Genomic DNA, 14,362 nt, shown 5'->3' with positions numbered 1-14,362 from the left:
GTCCCCTTCCCCTCATCTCTGCATGAGTCATATTATGAACAACAAACATGTACCCTCAGTTTCCTGTGGAGGGTTGGAGGGTAGAACACTTGTTGGAAGATCACCAAAACCAGCTTAAACTGTTCACTTACAATGATGCTCCTCTACATCATAGCTGTGCTTCAGCTGCTGTCCCTCACTGGTAAGATTACATTCATCATCATTATTATTATTATTATTATTATTATTATTACTACTACTATTTGTTATAAATCTATAATATGGTTAAGATAATTAGCCAATCTACAGTTTCATTGCACAAATATATACCACCACAAAATACAAGATTGCTAATATCCTGAGCTGTTTATTAACATTGAATTATTCTTACAAATAATTTCAGTTTATGTAGCTTTTCCCCCCTTTTTTTTTTACTTCCAAAAATGTTGATGATAACGTTGCAGGCAGACACTCATCCTCAATATATGCCTATCAATTGTCTTATTGACGTCAATATCATTGAATACTGGAAGAAAATGGCATGTCTAGAATCAAAACTGACACTGAAAGGTGGCATCTAGCTACAGCTTCATGACTACTCACAGGAAAAAAAGACTGTCCAGAATATGAATGGACATGTTCCAATTAAACCCTTTATATACAATATGTAAACATTTTGATTTCACCTCTAGTGTAATTTTAATAACCTCTACTCTGGCTTTTGTGTGCACCCAGACAGTTTTTAAGTTGCTTGATTCAATATTTGTTTGATACAAATTGCAACTTCAAACTCCATTTTAACCATGATAGATTCATGTGAAGGGGTTATTTTTTCAATTACTTTTTTCATAATGTTTTTTAGATGCATTGTTTTGAAAGAATATATATATATAAAAATAAAATAGAGGTCAAAAAGAAGAATAAAAAAAAACATGACGCCCTCACAAATTAGGACACAATTTAATTAACATACATTTTTTTCATGTTCTAAATTTCAATACAGTAAAGCATTAATATTGAAAAGAAAATGTAATTGTAATTAATACTTTTGAATAGGCTACTTGAGTATTTACTTGAGTATACACTGTCCTCGGTAATGTGTTCTACATTAATAGTCTGCGTTTTTCATGTAAGGGGCTTCTGAGAGCGGCATAGTGGGAGGAAAGGAATCCAAGCCTCATTCCAGACGCTACATGGCAGAACTTCAAGTACAAGGACATCATCGTTGTGGAGGGATGCTCATTCGAAAGGACTTTGTTCTAACCGCGGCACATTGCAAATGGTGAGTTAATTTTTCTTAGAGTAAAACTGAATCTGATTTTTACATTACATTACAGTCATTTAGCAGACGCTTTTATCCAAAGCGACTTACAATAAGTGCATTCAACATAGGTAGGGAACGAAACTACTAATCACCAGAAGTCCTAATTGCATTTTCTTCTAAAACAAGCAACTAAGAGTAGCCTATACCTAGCGCTAAGGTAAAAGTGCAATACCTAGCTACCTACTTTCTTAAACAGATGATACAAATAGCAAAATCAAATGAGCAAGAGCTAAAACAAATAAGTGTATCGACTAAACAAGATCCAATAAAACAATACAATAATAAAACAAGAGTTCGTACAACTACAGTAGTTAACAACAAGCAGACAAGGTGGTGATTTATACATTGAATAATGTATATCATGGCTATTTAACTTTCACTTCTATTATATTTCAGTGATGAAATGCTGGTGGTACTTGGAGCACACAACATAAAGAAAAATGAGCCGAGCCAACAAAAGATCCCAGTCGCTAAGTACCATCCACATCCTAAATATGATTACACTGATGACAAAAACCCAAAATATGACATTATGCTTCTGAAGGTAATTTCACATTGTGTAAAACTAAACTGAAATCAGTTCTGAAATGTGTCTTATTTAGATATAAAGGGTAATGTGAGTATAGATATTCATTACCATTAATTTAAGAAATATTGGAAAACCAAGCCCACCTCATGCAATACCAATTGTACCCGTTGTATCCAGTCAGAATACCTTTTGTCCAAGATATGCCTCCTTATATTTACTGTATAGTGTAATATACTATAGTGTGTCAGTGTCAGCTATACCCATACTACCGAAAGCAAATTCCACCTGCTGTTACCATGTCATCGTTAAACTAAATCTAATCTCTGCTAAATCACGAGGCAAATTAATCCAGCATCTCTGTGACTTCACACATACATTTGAGAACTGCTGTGCTCTTTTGCAGTTAAAGACAAATGCCAAACTGACCAAGAACGTGAAGCCCATTCAACTACCCAAGTGGAATCAGAAGATCCACGCCAACACCCCGTGCTTAGTGGCTGGCTGGGGCCGAACTAACCCCAGTGCTGACTCCCCTTCCTCTGACGTACTGAGAGAAACCACCGTCAAGATGCAGGCCGTTGCTGTATGCAAAAGAATTTGGCAAGACTACTTCTCCACTGACCAGATGATATGCACCCACACTGATGGAAAGAAGGCAGGGATCTGCCAGGTAATGGAACAGAAATTTGAAGTTTATTGTGTTGGAAGAAATGCTGCCATCATCATTGAAGTCCCCACTCCTCTCCTACAACAGTGGTTCTCAACCTTTTTAGGCAGCGACCCCCCCCCCCCCCCCCCCTGACAAGCACATGGAATTGTAGGAGTTGAGGCATTACATTTAGTTCGACTTGTTTCCACAGATAAATGTTGTGAAAATACACTCACAACAAGCTATGCAAGGCGGTGTGAGCTTGTAGATCGGATATTTTCTTTTTTTTGCCTCTTTCTTATATTATTTGACAATTTTGGCCAATGTTTCACCAGTTTTGTTTGTTTGTTGATTACTTTTGATTCTGTAATGGTCTTGACCCCTGGAAATCATGTGGGGGCTCTCCTTGGGGTCCCGACCCACAGGCTGATAACCACTGTCCTACAAGACTTGATGTCTCTTTATTTTTTTTCCCTTTTAGGGAGACTCCGGTGGTCCACTCATATGTGCCGGCAAGCTACATGGCATATCTGCCTTTACATTACAACCTGGAGAACATGGTGGATGTGATAACGCCAGCGTCCCACATGTGTTCACTAAAGTCCCCTTCTTCAGCCAGTGGATCAAAACAGAGATGAACGGGTGAGGATGGGTTGCATATAGTTGCTGTCGGGGCAGAAATCTCTTATCTCCATATTTTAACTTTTTCCCCCTTATATTAACGCCCTACTTGATCATACTACAGTGTCACACAAAAGTATAAAAAGTAGCAGATCCACAAGTTCGAAACGCGGCATGAAGCGATGCGCTTTGAGCTTGTAGATCTGCTACTTTTGCTGTTTTGGAATTTTAATCCTTAAAAGCAACAGTTTTGGAGATGTGAGGTTTCCACCCGACAGAGACTATATAAGGCCACGGCAGAGGTTAACAGAATCTTACCACAGAGCCGTACAACACACTGCAAACGCCAACAACAACAAAAAAACATTTGGAATTTATTTTTTGTAAATCTTGTTCAATCATGTGAACAATATATACACACAAAATAAGCAATCCATGTCCTAATATGGCAGCAAAACTAAGTAATAAAGGTGGTGCATTGTATAGACCGAGTTGTACTGAACTCGGAGGAACTCATCACATTTATAATGTACTAGAGTTTCGGGGGGCTACGCCCCCCTCAACCCCAGCCGCGCACGGGGCCCAGCGTGGCCGTGTGTATATTGGGGGACCCAAATCGCCGGAGTGAAACTGTGGAAAAGTTTTTTTGAAAAAGGAAAAAATTTGAAGAAATAATATTTGTTATGTTTCAGGGGGTCCACAGGGGGTCCGCGGACCCCCTGATGGTCCACTGACCCCCTGTGGAGTGTTGGGACGCGCAGGGACACCCCTGGAACATTGCGGACCATTTCGGTGTTTTTTTTTTTTTCATGAAGGTGGTTGCTTGTTTCTGGCGCATGCTGTGCAAACCTGGCAACCCAGCGCATGCTGCCGCACGTTTAAGTGGCGTAGCGTCATGAGGGTCAGTGGGGCCGTGGCTCGGTCAGTGAAGACCCTGTAGTGCGGATGATATGTGGCATAGAGGGGCAGATTGTAAATCCACAGAGGAAACATCCGTGGGCTACCATTGGTTCAGCGATGTGTGCGGTCGCCCTGCGGCCCCTCCTCCTCCACCAATGTGCAGTATTGAGAGCCCTGACGTCACAACAATTGGAGCGATGGGCACTGCACTGTGGTTGGTTAGGGTACACCTAGGGCCCAGGTAGAAGCCAGTTAAAGCCTGCATGGGCAAACCCAGTTAGGACCCGCCTTGGTCCCACATAAACATGGCTAGTTGGGGCCCACCTAAGGGCCAGGTAGAAGCTACTTATAGCCTGCATGGGCATCGCAGTTGGGACTGAAGTGGATGGCGCTGACATTGCTGACATGGGGTCCATATGGTTTAGCCCGCCTTGAAACCATATGGGAACTACGCTGGCATGCTGGCTGTAATGCAAACGCTGCATCATACCTGCAGTGTGTAGTTTTATGTTGTGTGTGTAGCAGATATACCTGCAGTGTGTAGATCAATGTCCATAGGAAAGTCAATGCCCAGCAGTGTTTTTTTTCCCCAGCAGAGTTTCTAGTGTCTCTGTGTCTCTCTGGAAGAGGTTGCACATGAACTCTGCAGCCGCACTGAGGCGCTCCAACACAAACACTCTGACATTAAGCTGCTTCACACAACAAACATCAGCACCACGCTGCTGTTTGTCCAAAAGACACAATATCTCCTCTCCCACCGACGTCATGTGTTCATTTATCGACAGCCGTACAGAGTCCTTTTGACACATTTTACGTCGTTTATCCAGCTCTCACTGACTGTCCACATCGGGCTGTTATTTTGCTGCGATCAAGTCAACGATGTGAGAGATTAGCTATCACAGACGGACGGACAGGGGGTGAAACATAGTCTTGCGCCATGCCTTTCGGCCTGGCGGAGACAATAAAAAACCGAAAGTAAGGGAAATGGCCATTTCTGCAACAGAAGTAGTCAATAAACTATGCTATGAAAACATGGGCCACATTGGCAAAGAATGTAAGAAAGAGGCAATCATGTAGAAAATAGCCGATCTCCAAGCGTAGAAAGCCTCTGAACGTGAGGCGTTTCGAGCTTGTAGATCGGCTATTTTCACAATATTTACTTGTGGAACGGAGTCAAACAGAATGGGGGGGTCCCAGATCAAGTACGTGTATTTGGGGGGGGGGGGGGGGGCGGCGTGAAAGGGTTGATAAACACTGCTCTAATCGGAGCGAAATTATCTGAAATTACTACATGAGCATAATGCAGCGTAACATGCGTTGCACGGGGCGGTCCTGCCATTACGTTAGTTACTGTAGTTGCTGTGGAGCTACATAGTTCTCCAGAAGACACACACAAACATACACCATGTACAATGGACGAACTGAGCAGCAATATAGACATTCACCACACGAACGTGCATTGTTGACAAAGTGATTGCACAGCCGCTGCAGGCATGACAACCAGGTTAGCGTTAGCGACATGGCAGCTATCACAGCGCCCTGTCCGTCGTGCTGCAACTGCCTGTGATGGCTACAGCAGTAACAGCAAGCTGTCTGCGATGCCATTGTCTGGAGACTGCTGTTAGCGTGACACGACCAATGAGAGTGAGCGCTGTAGTTGTTGCTAAGATACGGTGGCGTCTCTGCCCCATAGCTTGTAGATCTCTCACACATGATTGGCGTAGGCTGCGTTGCCAGGTCTGACTTTGTGTGTAAGCAATGGGCGGCTTATTTTTGCGCGCCTTTGGGCTCGTTTGCATTGTGCGCACGGCAGCGCTTGTTTAGCGTACGTCAGCGCGACGTGGCAACGGACGTGGCAACGTGAAAGGTGATTGGCTGGTGAAAAGAAACACCCGACGTTACACCAGAAATGGTGCCTGGAGAAAATGGTGACCAAAAAAAAAGTTTGGAAAAAAAGGAAAAAAAACCCGCAGCGGCTGGCTGCTGTTGTGGTGATGAGGTCGTGCGCACGGTAAACGGTACGAAGCTGGCTCCCCTTCCGTTTTGTCCGACATTTGGTGAGTAGAATTAATTATGTTGCGCGGTGGAAAAGGTGTAGTGAACAGTGAGATGTCCCCTACGCGAGGCGTAAATTCAGCGCGGCCGCCGTGGCGAGTCAGTAGGCGACATGTGGTCTGGCGGTGCGTTGTTTATTCGATAACAGAGCTGTGGGGTGTCGCCACCGAGGGTGCGGAAGTTGCTCGCCATTTATATAGTTAGATATTTCTCCACACTCTTTCACTGTTAAAAGGACGATACTAAGAGTCTGGCATGTTTTGAACATTGATTATGTCTCACAATACACTGGACATTACTGATAATGAATTGACTGGTAAGCATTCCGTCCATTTCAATACAGTATGAACATAGGCGGCGGGTGAGTCCGACATTTGGGAAGGCTAGTACGGGACACATGCACGCGCGCGCGTGCATGTGCCCCCCCCCCCCCGCGCGCGCGCGATTTTTTTCGGGTTTCCCGTGGATAAAGTTACTTTTTTGGTTACTTTATTAAGTTTATTTCGGTTATAGGGTGACAAGCAGTGCTGCGCAGCCTGCGCTGATGTGAACGCAGTAATGCACGTTATTTTCTGCTGAAGGGAGGGGGCGGAGAGGGTGCTCCTTTGATCGGCGGGTAGGCGTGATTGTCACCAGGGGGCTGCAGCGACAGCACACACAATATATAATGCTGCGCACATTTATTATATATAATTTGCTCAATTTCAAAAATTTTCCAGGATAACATTTGGGAAGGCTTAGCCTACCCTAGCCTTCATTACCCGCCGCCTATGAGTATGAAATCAACTTGCAGTTATACTCGATACTTGCTTCATATATGTTCTGGTAGTTGCTGTAGTGTATGTTGCCATTGTGTTTTTATGCATTTTGATGAAAAAATTGTTGATGAAAATTGATGTTGAAAAAAGTCCCTGGAAAAAAGATAGATTCATGAACAAAATGTGTTTCTTAACTTCTAAACCAATTACAATATGTTTAGCGATCTCTGACTCAGTTATTCAGCAAGTTCTGTAATGTTTTTTAAAGATGATAGAGATAATGTAAGCAAAATCTAAAAAATATAATCATTAATGGAAAACTTGTTGGAAATTGGTTTAATAGCAATTAATAAGAGATCATAGCTTTCATCTGCCATGGTCTATTAGACAATTTCATGGAATGACCAGGCAGTTCCACTGTACAGCCAGTTTAGAATTAGACCACATGAAATTGAACTGTGTGTAATATAAAGTTAATAAACATAATTAAATGCACAAGGTTCAATGTGTTCTCCTTTATCACGTATCGCGCGCAGGTACACACACACTGTGGTCAAGGTCATAGGTTATCGACATCTATTATAAACATATATGTGTGCATGTAAAAGCTGTTATGTGACCGTGGCATTGTTCAACACAGACAGGCTGTCGGTTGGCATTTGAAATAAGCCTTTACTGTGCTTCATTTTCTTTTCTCTGGACAGATTGTTTATATGGCTGATTGTCTGGGGGAAAGAAGCTATTTAGCTATATTTATCTACTGCCAGTGGCCTTGTGGCTATGGATCCTGTATAGAGTCACACCAGAAGTTATTGTAATTTCTGATGTGGCTTAAAGCCAAGAAGAGTGGGTGAGGAAGGCGTATTAATGAGAGTTTATAGGCAAGCATGTTGACCACAGAGCAGCTCCTCAGTCGAAGTGCAAGCTTTTGAAGTTGAACCGTTTCCTTTCTGTGAAACCTGTCATCTGCACGGAAACGATCGATAAGTTTTGTGCTAGTATGTGAGTTGATTGTGGTAACACTATGTGTTGTGTTATTGTCAATATGATGCAGACAAAGAATGATAAATACAAATTTACCTGACTGTGTTTTCTGGTGAAATAACTCTCCTCTGTTAACTATTATGGAGAGGGGGAAACAAATCATGTATGTTCTCCGGTGCTCCTAAGGAAACACACAGACCATTGAGGCCAAGAACCACTGTGCACTGTGCAGCATTACATTTCAGACAGCAACAATGGCCACAGACAACACAGTTTCCATACATGCATGCTTCAGTGTAAAGGTGTGATAATTCTCTTTCACCTTGTCTCTGCATGAGTCATTCGAACAACAAACATCGACCCTCAGAGTTTCCTGTGGAGGGTAGAACAGTTGACTGATAGATCTCTGAGGCCTGGCTCACACAGTTAAAACAATCGTTTTGACGCTGCCTTATGCCTTACGTGAAGCATAAGGCTGTTTCAATTCATTCCCTATGGAAGTCTTTAACCACATACAGCCGATCTACAATGTGACACGTTATGAGCTTGTAGATCTGCTATTTTCTGAACATTTTAGTACTTTTACTTTGGTACTCAAAGTATATTTTGATGCTAAAACGTTTGTACATTTCAAGCTCCAAATGTGAATGTGTGTAAATGGGTGAAATGGCAATAATTTTGTAAATTTCAAGCTCCAATTTAACACTTTGGGAAAGTGGTTAAATCAAGCATTGAAATATCCCCCAGAAAGTATTGAGACCAAAATCGAAAAAAGAAATGGTAGTACTTTGTAGTGACACTATTTTGGGTCCATAACATTTCACTGAGCTAGGGAATGATCTAGGTCTCGACTTTGTTCGATCTTGGGTAAGTGGTTAAAACAATACATTCATTTATTTCACCCTACCTCTCGAACACAAGGTTGTACAGACTTAGCGAGCTGCAGGCACACTTAATTTTGTATTTGTTTTGTGTGATTTCTCTTCCCAGTGTCTGCCATAACCACACTGCTTAGCTAGTATGACAAGCCAGCTGAGCTAGTCCACATAATGGCATGCCATACTGCAGCACAGACCTGCTCACTTTGTCATGGGTTCGAATCTAATTCACGACTTACAGGTTATAGGTGCTCTCTCTCTCTCTTCCCTCTCTCTCTTCCCCAGATGATATGCACCCACACTGATGGAAAGAAGGCAGGGATCTGCCAGGTAATGGAACAGAAATTTGAAGTATTTGAATCGATTTATTGTGTTTAGTTCCCCACTCCCTCTACAACAGTGTTTCTCAGCCTTTTTAGGCAGCGACCCCCCAAAATAATCATATTTTAACTGGGGACCCCCCCACCCTGACAAGCACTTGGAATTGTAGGATGCATTACATTTACGGTAGTTTGACTTGCTTCCACAGATAATATTGTGAAAATAGCACATCTCTTTCTTATATTATTTGACAATTTGGCCAATGTTTCACCAGTTTTGTTTGTTTGTTGACTACTTTTGATACAGTAATGGTCTTTTTTTTAGGTATTAAAAAGGTCTTAAAAGTCCTTAAATTGTCATCAGGGGACCCCCCGAAAATCATGTTGGGACTCCCCTGGGGGTCCCGAACCACAGCTTGAGAACCACTGTCATACAAGACTTGATGTCTCTTTATGTTTTTTTTTCCCTTTTAGGGAGACTCAGGTGGTCCACTCATCTGTGCCGAGAAGCTACTAGTTGGTATAACTTCCTTTACATCACCACATCGATGTGATGACCCCGGCTACCCACATGTGTTCATTAAAGTCCCCTTCTTTAGCAAGTGGATCGAAACAGAGATGAACGGGTGAGGATGTGTTGCATATCGTCGCTGTCGGGCAGAAACTTCTTATCTCCATATTTTAACTTTTTGTGTTTTTTAACGTAAATGTAACGCCTAACATGATCATACTACAGCTTCACACAAAAGTATCAAAAGTAGCAGATCCACAAGCTCGAAACACAGTGCGAAGTGACACGTTTTGAGCTTCTGCTTCTCTGCTTCTTTTGCTGTGGAGATATGAGGCTTTTCCATACAGAATGATACCACAGAGAAATACAGCAAGACACTGTAAACGGCAACAACAACTAATTTAATATTTTTGTAAATCTTGTTAAATCATGTGAACATTATATAAGCAATCCATGTCCATTTCCCCACACCATCATGTGGGTATCATTCAGCCATCTTGCACTGTAAGTTCTGTAATGTTTTAAAGATGATAGAGATAATGTAAACGTATGCTAAATCAAAAAATATATTCATTAATGAAAAACGTGTTGGTCCCTTTTACACACTCCCTGTGTCAAGGTTTAAATACTTTTCTTTGCACCATCTGCTCCTCTTTGAATTCAATTGATTTAATAGCAATTAATGAGAGATCATAGCTAGTCAATAAACATCATTAAATGCACATGTGTTCTCCTTTATCACATATTGCGTACAGGTACAGACAAACTGTGTGCAAGGTCATACAGCAGGTTAACATCTATTATAAACACATGTGTGCATGTAAAAGCTGTTATGTGACCTTGGCATTGTTCAACACACAGATAGGCTGTCGGTTGGCATTTGAAATAAACCGTTACCGAGCTTCATTTTATTTTCTATGGACAGATTGTTTATATGCCTGATTGTCTCGGGGGAAGAAGCTATTTAGCTTTATTTATCTACTGCCAGTGGCCTTGTAGCTATGGAGCCAGTATGTAGTCAGACCAGAAGTTATTGTCATTTCTGATGTGGCTTAAAGACAAGAAGAGTGGGTGAGGTAGGCGTATTAATGAGAGTTCATAGGCAAGCATGGTTGACCACAGAACAGCTCCTCAGTCGTAGCGCAAGCTTGAACCGTTTCCGTTCTGTGAAACCTGTCTTCTGCACAGAAACGATCGAGAGGTTTTGTACTACTATGTGAGTTGATGGTAACACTCTGTGTTGTGTTATTGTCAATATGATAAAGACAAAGAATGATACATTGAAACTTGCCTGACTGGGATCTCTGGTGAAATAGCTCTTCTCTGTTAACTATTATGGAGGGAGAGGAAAAATATTGTTGTATGTTCTCTGGCGCTCCCACACAGGCCAATGAGGCCAAGAACCAGTGGTGTAAAGTAACTAAGTACGTTTACTCAATTACAGTACTTAAATACAATTTTGAGGTATTTTTTTTTACTTTACTTGAGTATTACCAATTTTCAGTACTTTTTTCAGTACTCCACTACATCTCAGAGGCAAATATTGGACTTTTGCTCAACTACAATTATTTGAAAACTTAAGTTACTTTGCAATTATCAATTATTATATCATAAAACATACATTAACCACTTTAGCGCTAATTTATACATAGGCTATTTGAAAATAGCTGATCTACAAGCTCACAACACGTCACATCGTGACATGTTGTGAGCTTGTAGATCTGCTATTTTCAAACATTTTACTACTTTTACTTTTAGTACTTTAAGTACATTTTGATACCAATACTTATACGTTTACTCAAGTAAATTTTGAATTCCGGACTTTTACTTGTAACAGAGTATTTCTATATTTCAGTATAATATAGTATATACGTTTACTTAAGTAAAATATCTGGTTACTTTTTCCACCACTGCCAAGAACCACTGTGCACTGTGCAACGTTACATTTCACACAGCAACAATGGCCACAGATCACACAGTTTCCATACATGCATGCCTCAGTGTAAAGGTGTGATAATTCTCTTTCACCTTGTCTATGCATGAGTCATTCGAACAACAAACATCGACCCTCAGAGTTTCCTGTGGAGGGTAGAACAGTTGACTGTCAGATCACTGACAGTCAAACTGTCCATCTTCTGTCATAATTCTGCCTTGGTGTTTGGCAATGTACAAAGATTTGTGACATGACTTGTGGATTATGTACTAATATTCTATTCAATTTATTAAAGTGTCAAATCACAACAAGTTGTCTCAAGACACTTTACATGTAGAGCAGAGACCCGACAGTCCCACCCTGAGCAAACAATTTTGCGAAAGTGGCAGAGGATGACTATAGGGTGACTGAGTACTGACACTGAGTACTCACAATGTAGGTCAACAATCACCTGGCATCTGTCTACATCTATACACTTCGGCTATAGGCTTTATCATAAAGAAGTATGTTAGTGTGAATTAAGATTTTTTTTTTTTTTTTGTGATTTCTCTTCCCAGTGTCTGCCATAACCACACTGTTTAGCTAGTATGACAAGCCAGCTGAGCTGGTCCACATAATGCCATACTGCAGGCAGCACAGACCTGCTCACTTTGTCATGGGTTCGAATCTGATTCACAACTTATAGGTTATAGGTGCTCTCTCTCTCTTCCCTTTCCTTCCTGTCATTCCCAAACTTCTGGTCAAGCAGAAATATCCTGAAATATATGGCAGTGCTAAAGAACTACCGTGCTATTGATGGTTTTCGAGTAAAAACGCACCATGTCAACCTGTCACAGTACCATTAAAAATCTGTTAATTCTATGTAAATTCATACACATCAAAATCCTGAATTAATTGAACTTGCTGTGAAAATGACCATATTAGGGATTTTGCATTACACTTGCACTTGTTGAGGTGCATGAAGAAGAGGCTGACCACAGACAGAGCTGTTTTTCTACAGCGTGCTTCAGGGTAAATGTGTGATATTTCCCCCTCACCTCATCTCTGCATGAGTCATATTATGAACAACAAACCTGGACCCTCAGTTTCCTGTGGAGGGTTGGAGGGTAGAACACTTGTTGGCAGATCACCAGAACCAGCTCAAACTGTTCACATGCAATGATGCTCCTCTACTTCATAGCTGTGCTTCAGCTGCTGTCCCTCACTGGTAAGATTACATTTATCATCATCATCCTTATTATCATTATTATTATTATTATTATTATTATTATTATTACTACTACTATTTGTTATAAATCTATAATATGTTTAAGATAATTAGCCAATCTACAGTTTCATTGCTCAAATATATACCACCACAAAATACAAGATAGCTAATATCCTGAGCTGTTTATTAACATCGAATTATTCTTACAAATAATTTCAGTTTATGTAGCTTTTTTCCCTTTTTTTTTTTACTTCCAAGATGTTGATGATAACGTTGCAGGCAGACACTCATCCTCAATATGTGCCTATCAATTGTCTTATTGACGTCAATATCATTGAATACTGGAAGAAAATGTCATGTCTAAAATCAAACCTGACACTGAAAGGTGGCATCTAGCTACAGCTTCATGACCACTCACAGGAAAGACGACTGTCCAGATTACGAATGGACATGTTCCAATTAAACCCTTTATATACAATATGTAAACATTTTGACTAGTTTAGTGTTTCCATGAGTCAAGACTCAAATGTTGTTCTGACAGGGTCAAGGACAAAGAACAACTTAAAAAGGGTTATTTCATCTCTAGTGTCATTTTAATAACGTCTACTCTGGCTTTTGTGTGCACCCAGACATATTCATTTCATCAAATTGCAACTTCAAACTCCATTTTAACCATGATAGATTCATTGAAAACACCCATCCTTGGTTCTGGTGATTGATACTGTCCTTATGATTGTGTGTGTGTGTGTGTGTGTGTGTGTGTGTGTGTGTGTGTGTGTGTGTGTGTGTGTGTGTGTGTGTGTGTGTGTGTGTGTGTGTGTGTGTGTGTGTGTGTGTGTGTGTGTGTGTGTGTGTGTGTGTGTGTGTGTGTATATGTGTATATGTATGTATATATATATATATATATATATAAAATAGATTGTATAAAACACGATTGTTGAACATTTCTGAACATAATCTTTTTTTCATGTTCTAAATTTTAATACAGCAAAGCATTAATATTGAAAAGCAAATGTACTTTGTAATTTGTACTTTTGAATACCTGAGTATTTACTCGAGTATACACTTTGAGGCCTTGTCCTAGGTAATGTGTTCTACATAAATAGTCTGTGTTTTTCATGTAAGGGGCTTCTGAGAGCGGCATAGTGGGAGGAAAGGAATCCAAGCCTCATTCCAGACGCTACATGGCAGAACTTCAAGTACGAGGACATCATGTTTGTGGAGGCATTCTCATTCGAAAGGACTTTGTTCTAACCTCGGCACATTGCAAATAGTGAGTTCATTTTTCTTTAAAACTGAATCTGATTTATACATTGAATAATGTATATCATGGCTATTTAAAGGTAGGGTAAGTGATATTTTTGGGTTAAAACAAAAAGGTTATTCAGAATATAAAGCTATTTAACACTTATTTTAACCAAAGAAAATCACTTACCCTACCTTTAACTGTCACTTCTATTATATTTCAGTGATGACATGCTGGTGGTACTTGGAGCACACAACATAGCCAAACATGAGGCGAGCCAACAAAAGATCCCAGTTGCTGAGTACCATCCACATCCTAAATATGACTACACTGATGTCATAAACAATAAATATGACATTATGCTTCTGAAGGTAAACTCACATTGTGTCAAACTAAACTAAAATCAGTTCTGAAATCTGTCTTATCTTATTTAGATATTGAAACAAGTAATGTGAGTATAGTCATTCA

The 14,362-nt window shown here is 40.5% G+C and overlaps 2 protein-coding genes and 1 long non-coding RNA gene across 4 annotated transcripts in view; all 3 read left to right on the top strand.

Annotated features, from left to right (window-relative positions):
- The first annotated feature begins 75 nt into the window (after positions 1-75).
- Positions 76-3,768, top strand: LOC311065226 (granzyme B-like). The gene is made up of 5 exons (XM_084085454.1): positions 76-181; positions 1,114-1,261; positions 1,700-1,847; positions 2,236-2,502; positions 2,963-3,768. The coding sequence occupies exons 1-5, from the start codon at positions 133-135 to the stop codon at positions 3,125-3,127; spliced, it is 777 nt and encodes a 258-aa protein (XP_083941580.1). The 5' UTR covers positions 76-132; the 3' UTR covers positions 3,128-3,768.
- Positions 3,769-5,333: 1,565 nt separating this feature from the next.
- On the top strand, positions 5,334-7,056 carry LOC311065231. Its single transcript, XR_014602806.1, has 2 exons — positions 5,334-6,418; positions 6,851-7,056. It is a non-coding gene; the product is annotated as an uncharacterized lncRNA (long non-coding RNA).
- Positions 7,057-12,539: 5,483 nt separating this feature from the next.
- The window catches only part of LOC311065227 (mast cell protease 4-like), a 147,359-nt gene continuing 145,536 nt past the window's right edge, over positions 12,540-14,362 (top strand). For both annotated transcript variants that reach the window (XM_084085455.1, XM_084085456.1), the window contains exons 1-3: positions 12,540-12,648; positions 13,774-13,921; positions 14,118-14,265. In XM_084085455.1, the coding sequence (XP_083941581.1) occupies positions 12,600-12,648; positions 13,774-13,921; positions 14,118-14,265 (345 nt within the window). In that variant the 5' untranslated portion in view covers positions 12,540-12,599. The remainder of the gene's footprint in view (positions 12,649-13,773; positions 13,922-14,117; positions 14,266-14,362) is intronic.

Source organism: Gymnoscopelus microlampas (assembly GCF_963454915.1).
Source record: "Gymnoscopelus microlampas genome assembly, chromosome: 17".
In the NCBI taxonomy this organism is placed as follows: Eukaryota; Metazoa; Chordata; class Actinopteri; order Myctophiformes; family Myctophidae; genus Gymnoscopelus; species Gymnoscopelus microlampas.
Note: the sequence above shows the minus strand (reverse complement) of the source record. Positions and strands in the feature narration are given on the sequence as shown.

Coding starts and splice junctions, on each gene's coding strand:
- LOC311065226 (XM_084085454.1), top strand. CDS start 133: ATGATGCTCCTCTACATCATAGCTGTGCTTCAGCTGCTGTCCCTCACT. Junction 182..1,113: donor TCAGCTGCTGTCCCTCACTG/GTAAGATTACAT, acceptor TTTTCATGTAAG/GGGCTTCTGAGAGCGGCATA. Junction 1,262..1,699: donor ACCGCGGCACATTGCAAATG/GTGAGTTAATTT, acceptor ATTATATTTCAG/TGATGAAATGCTGGTGGTAC.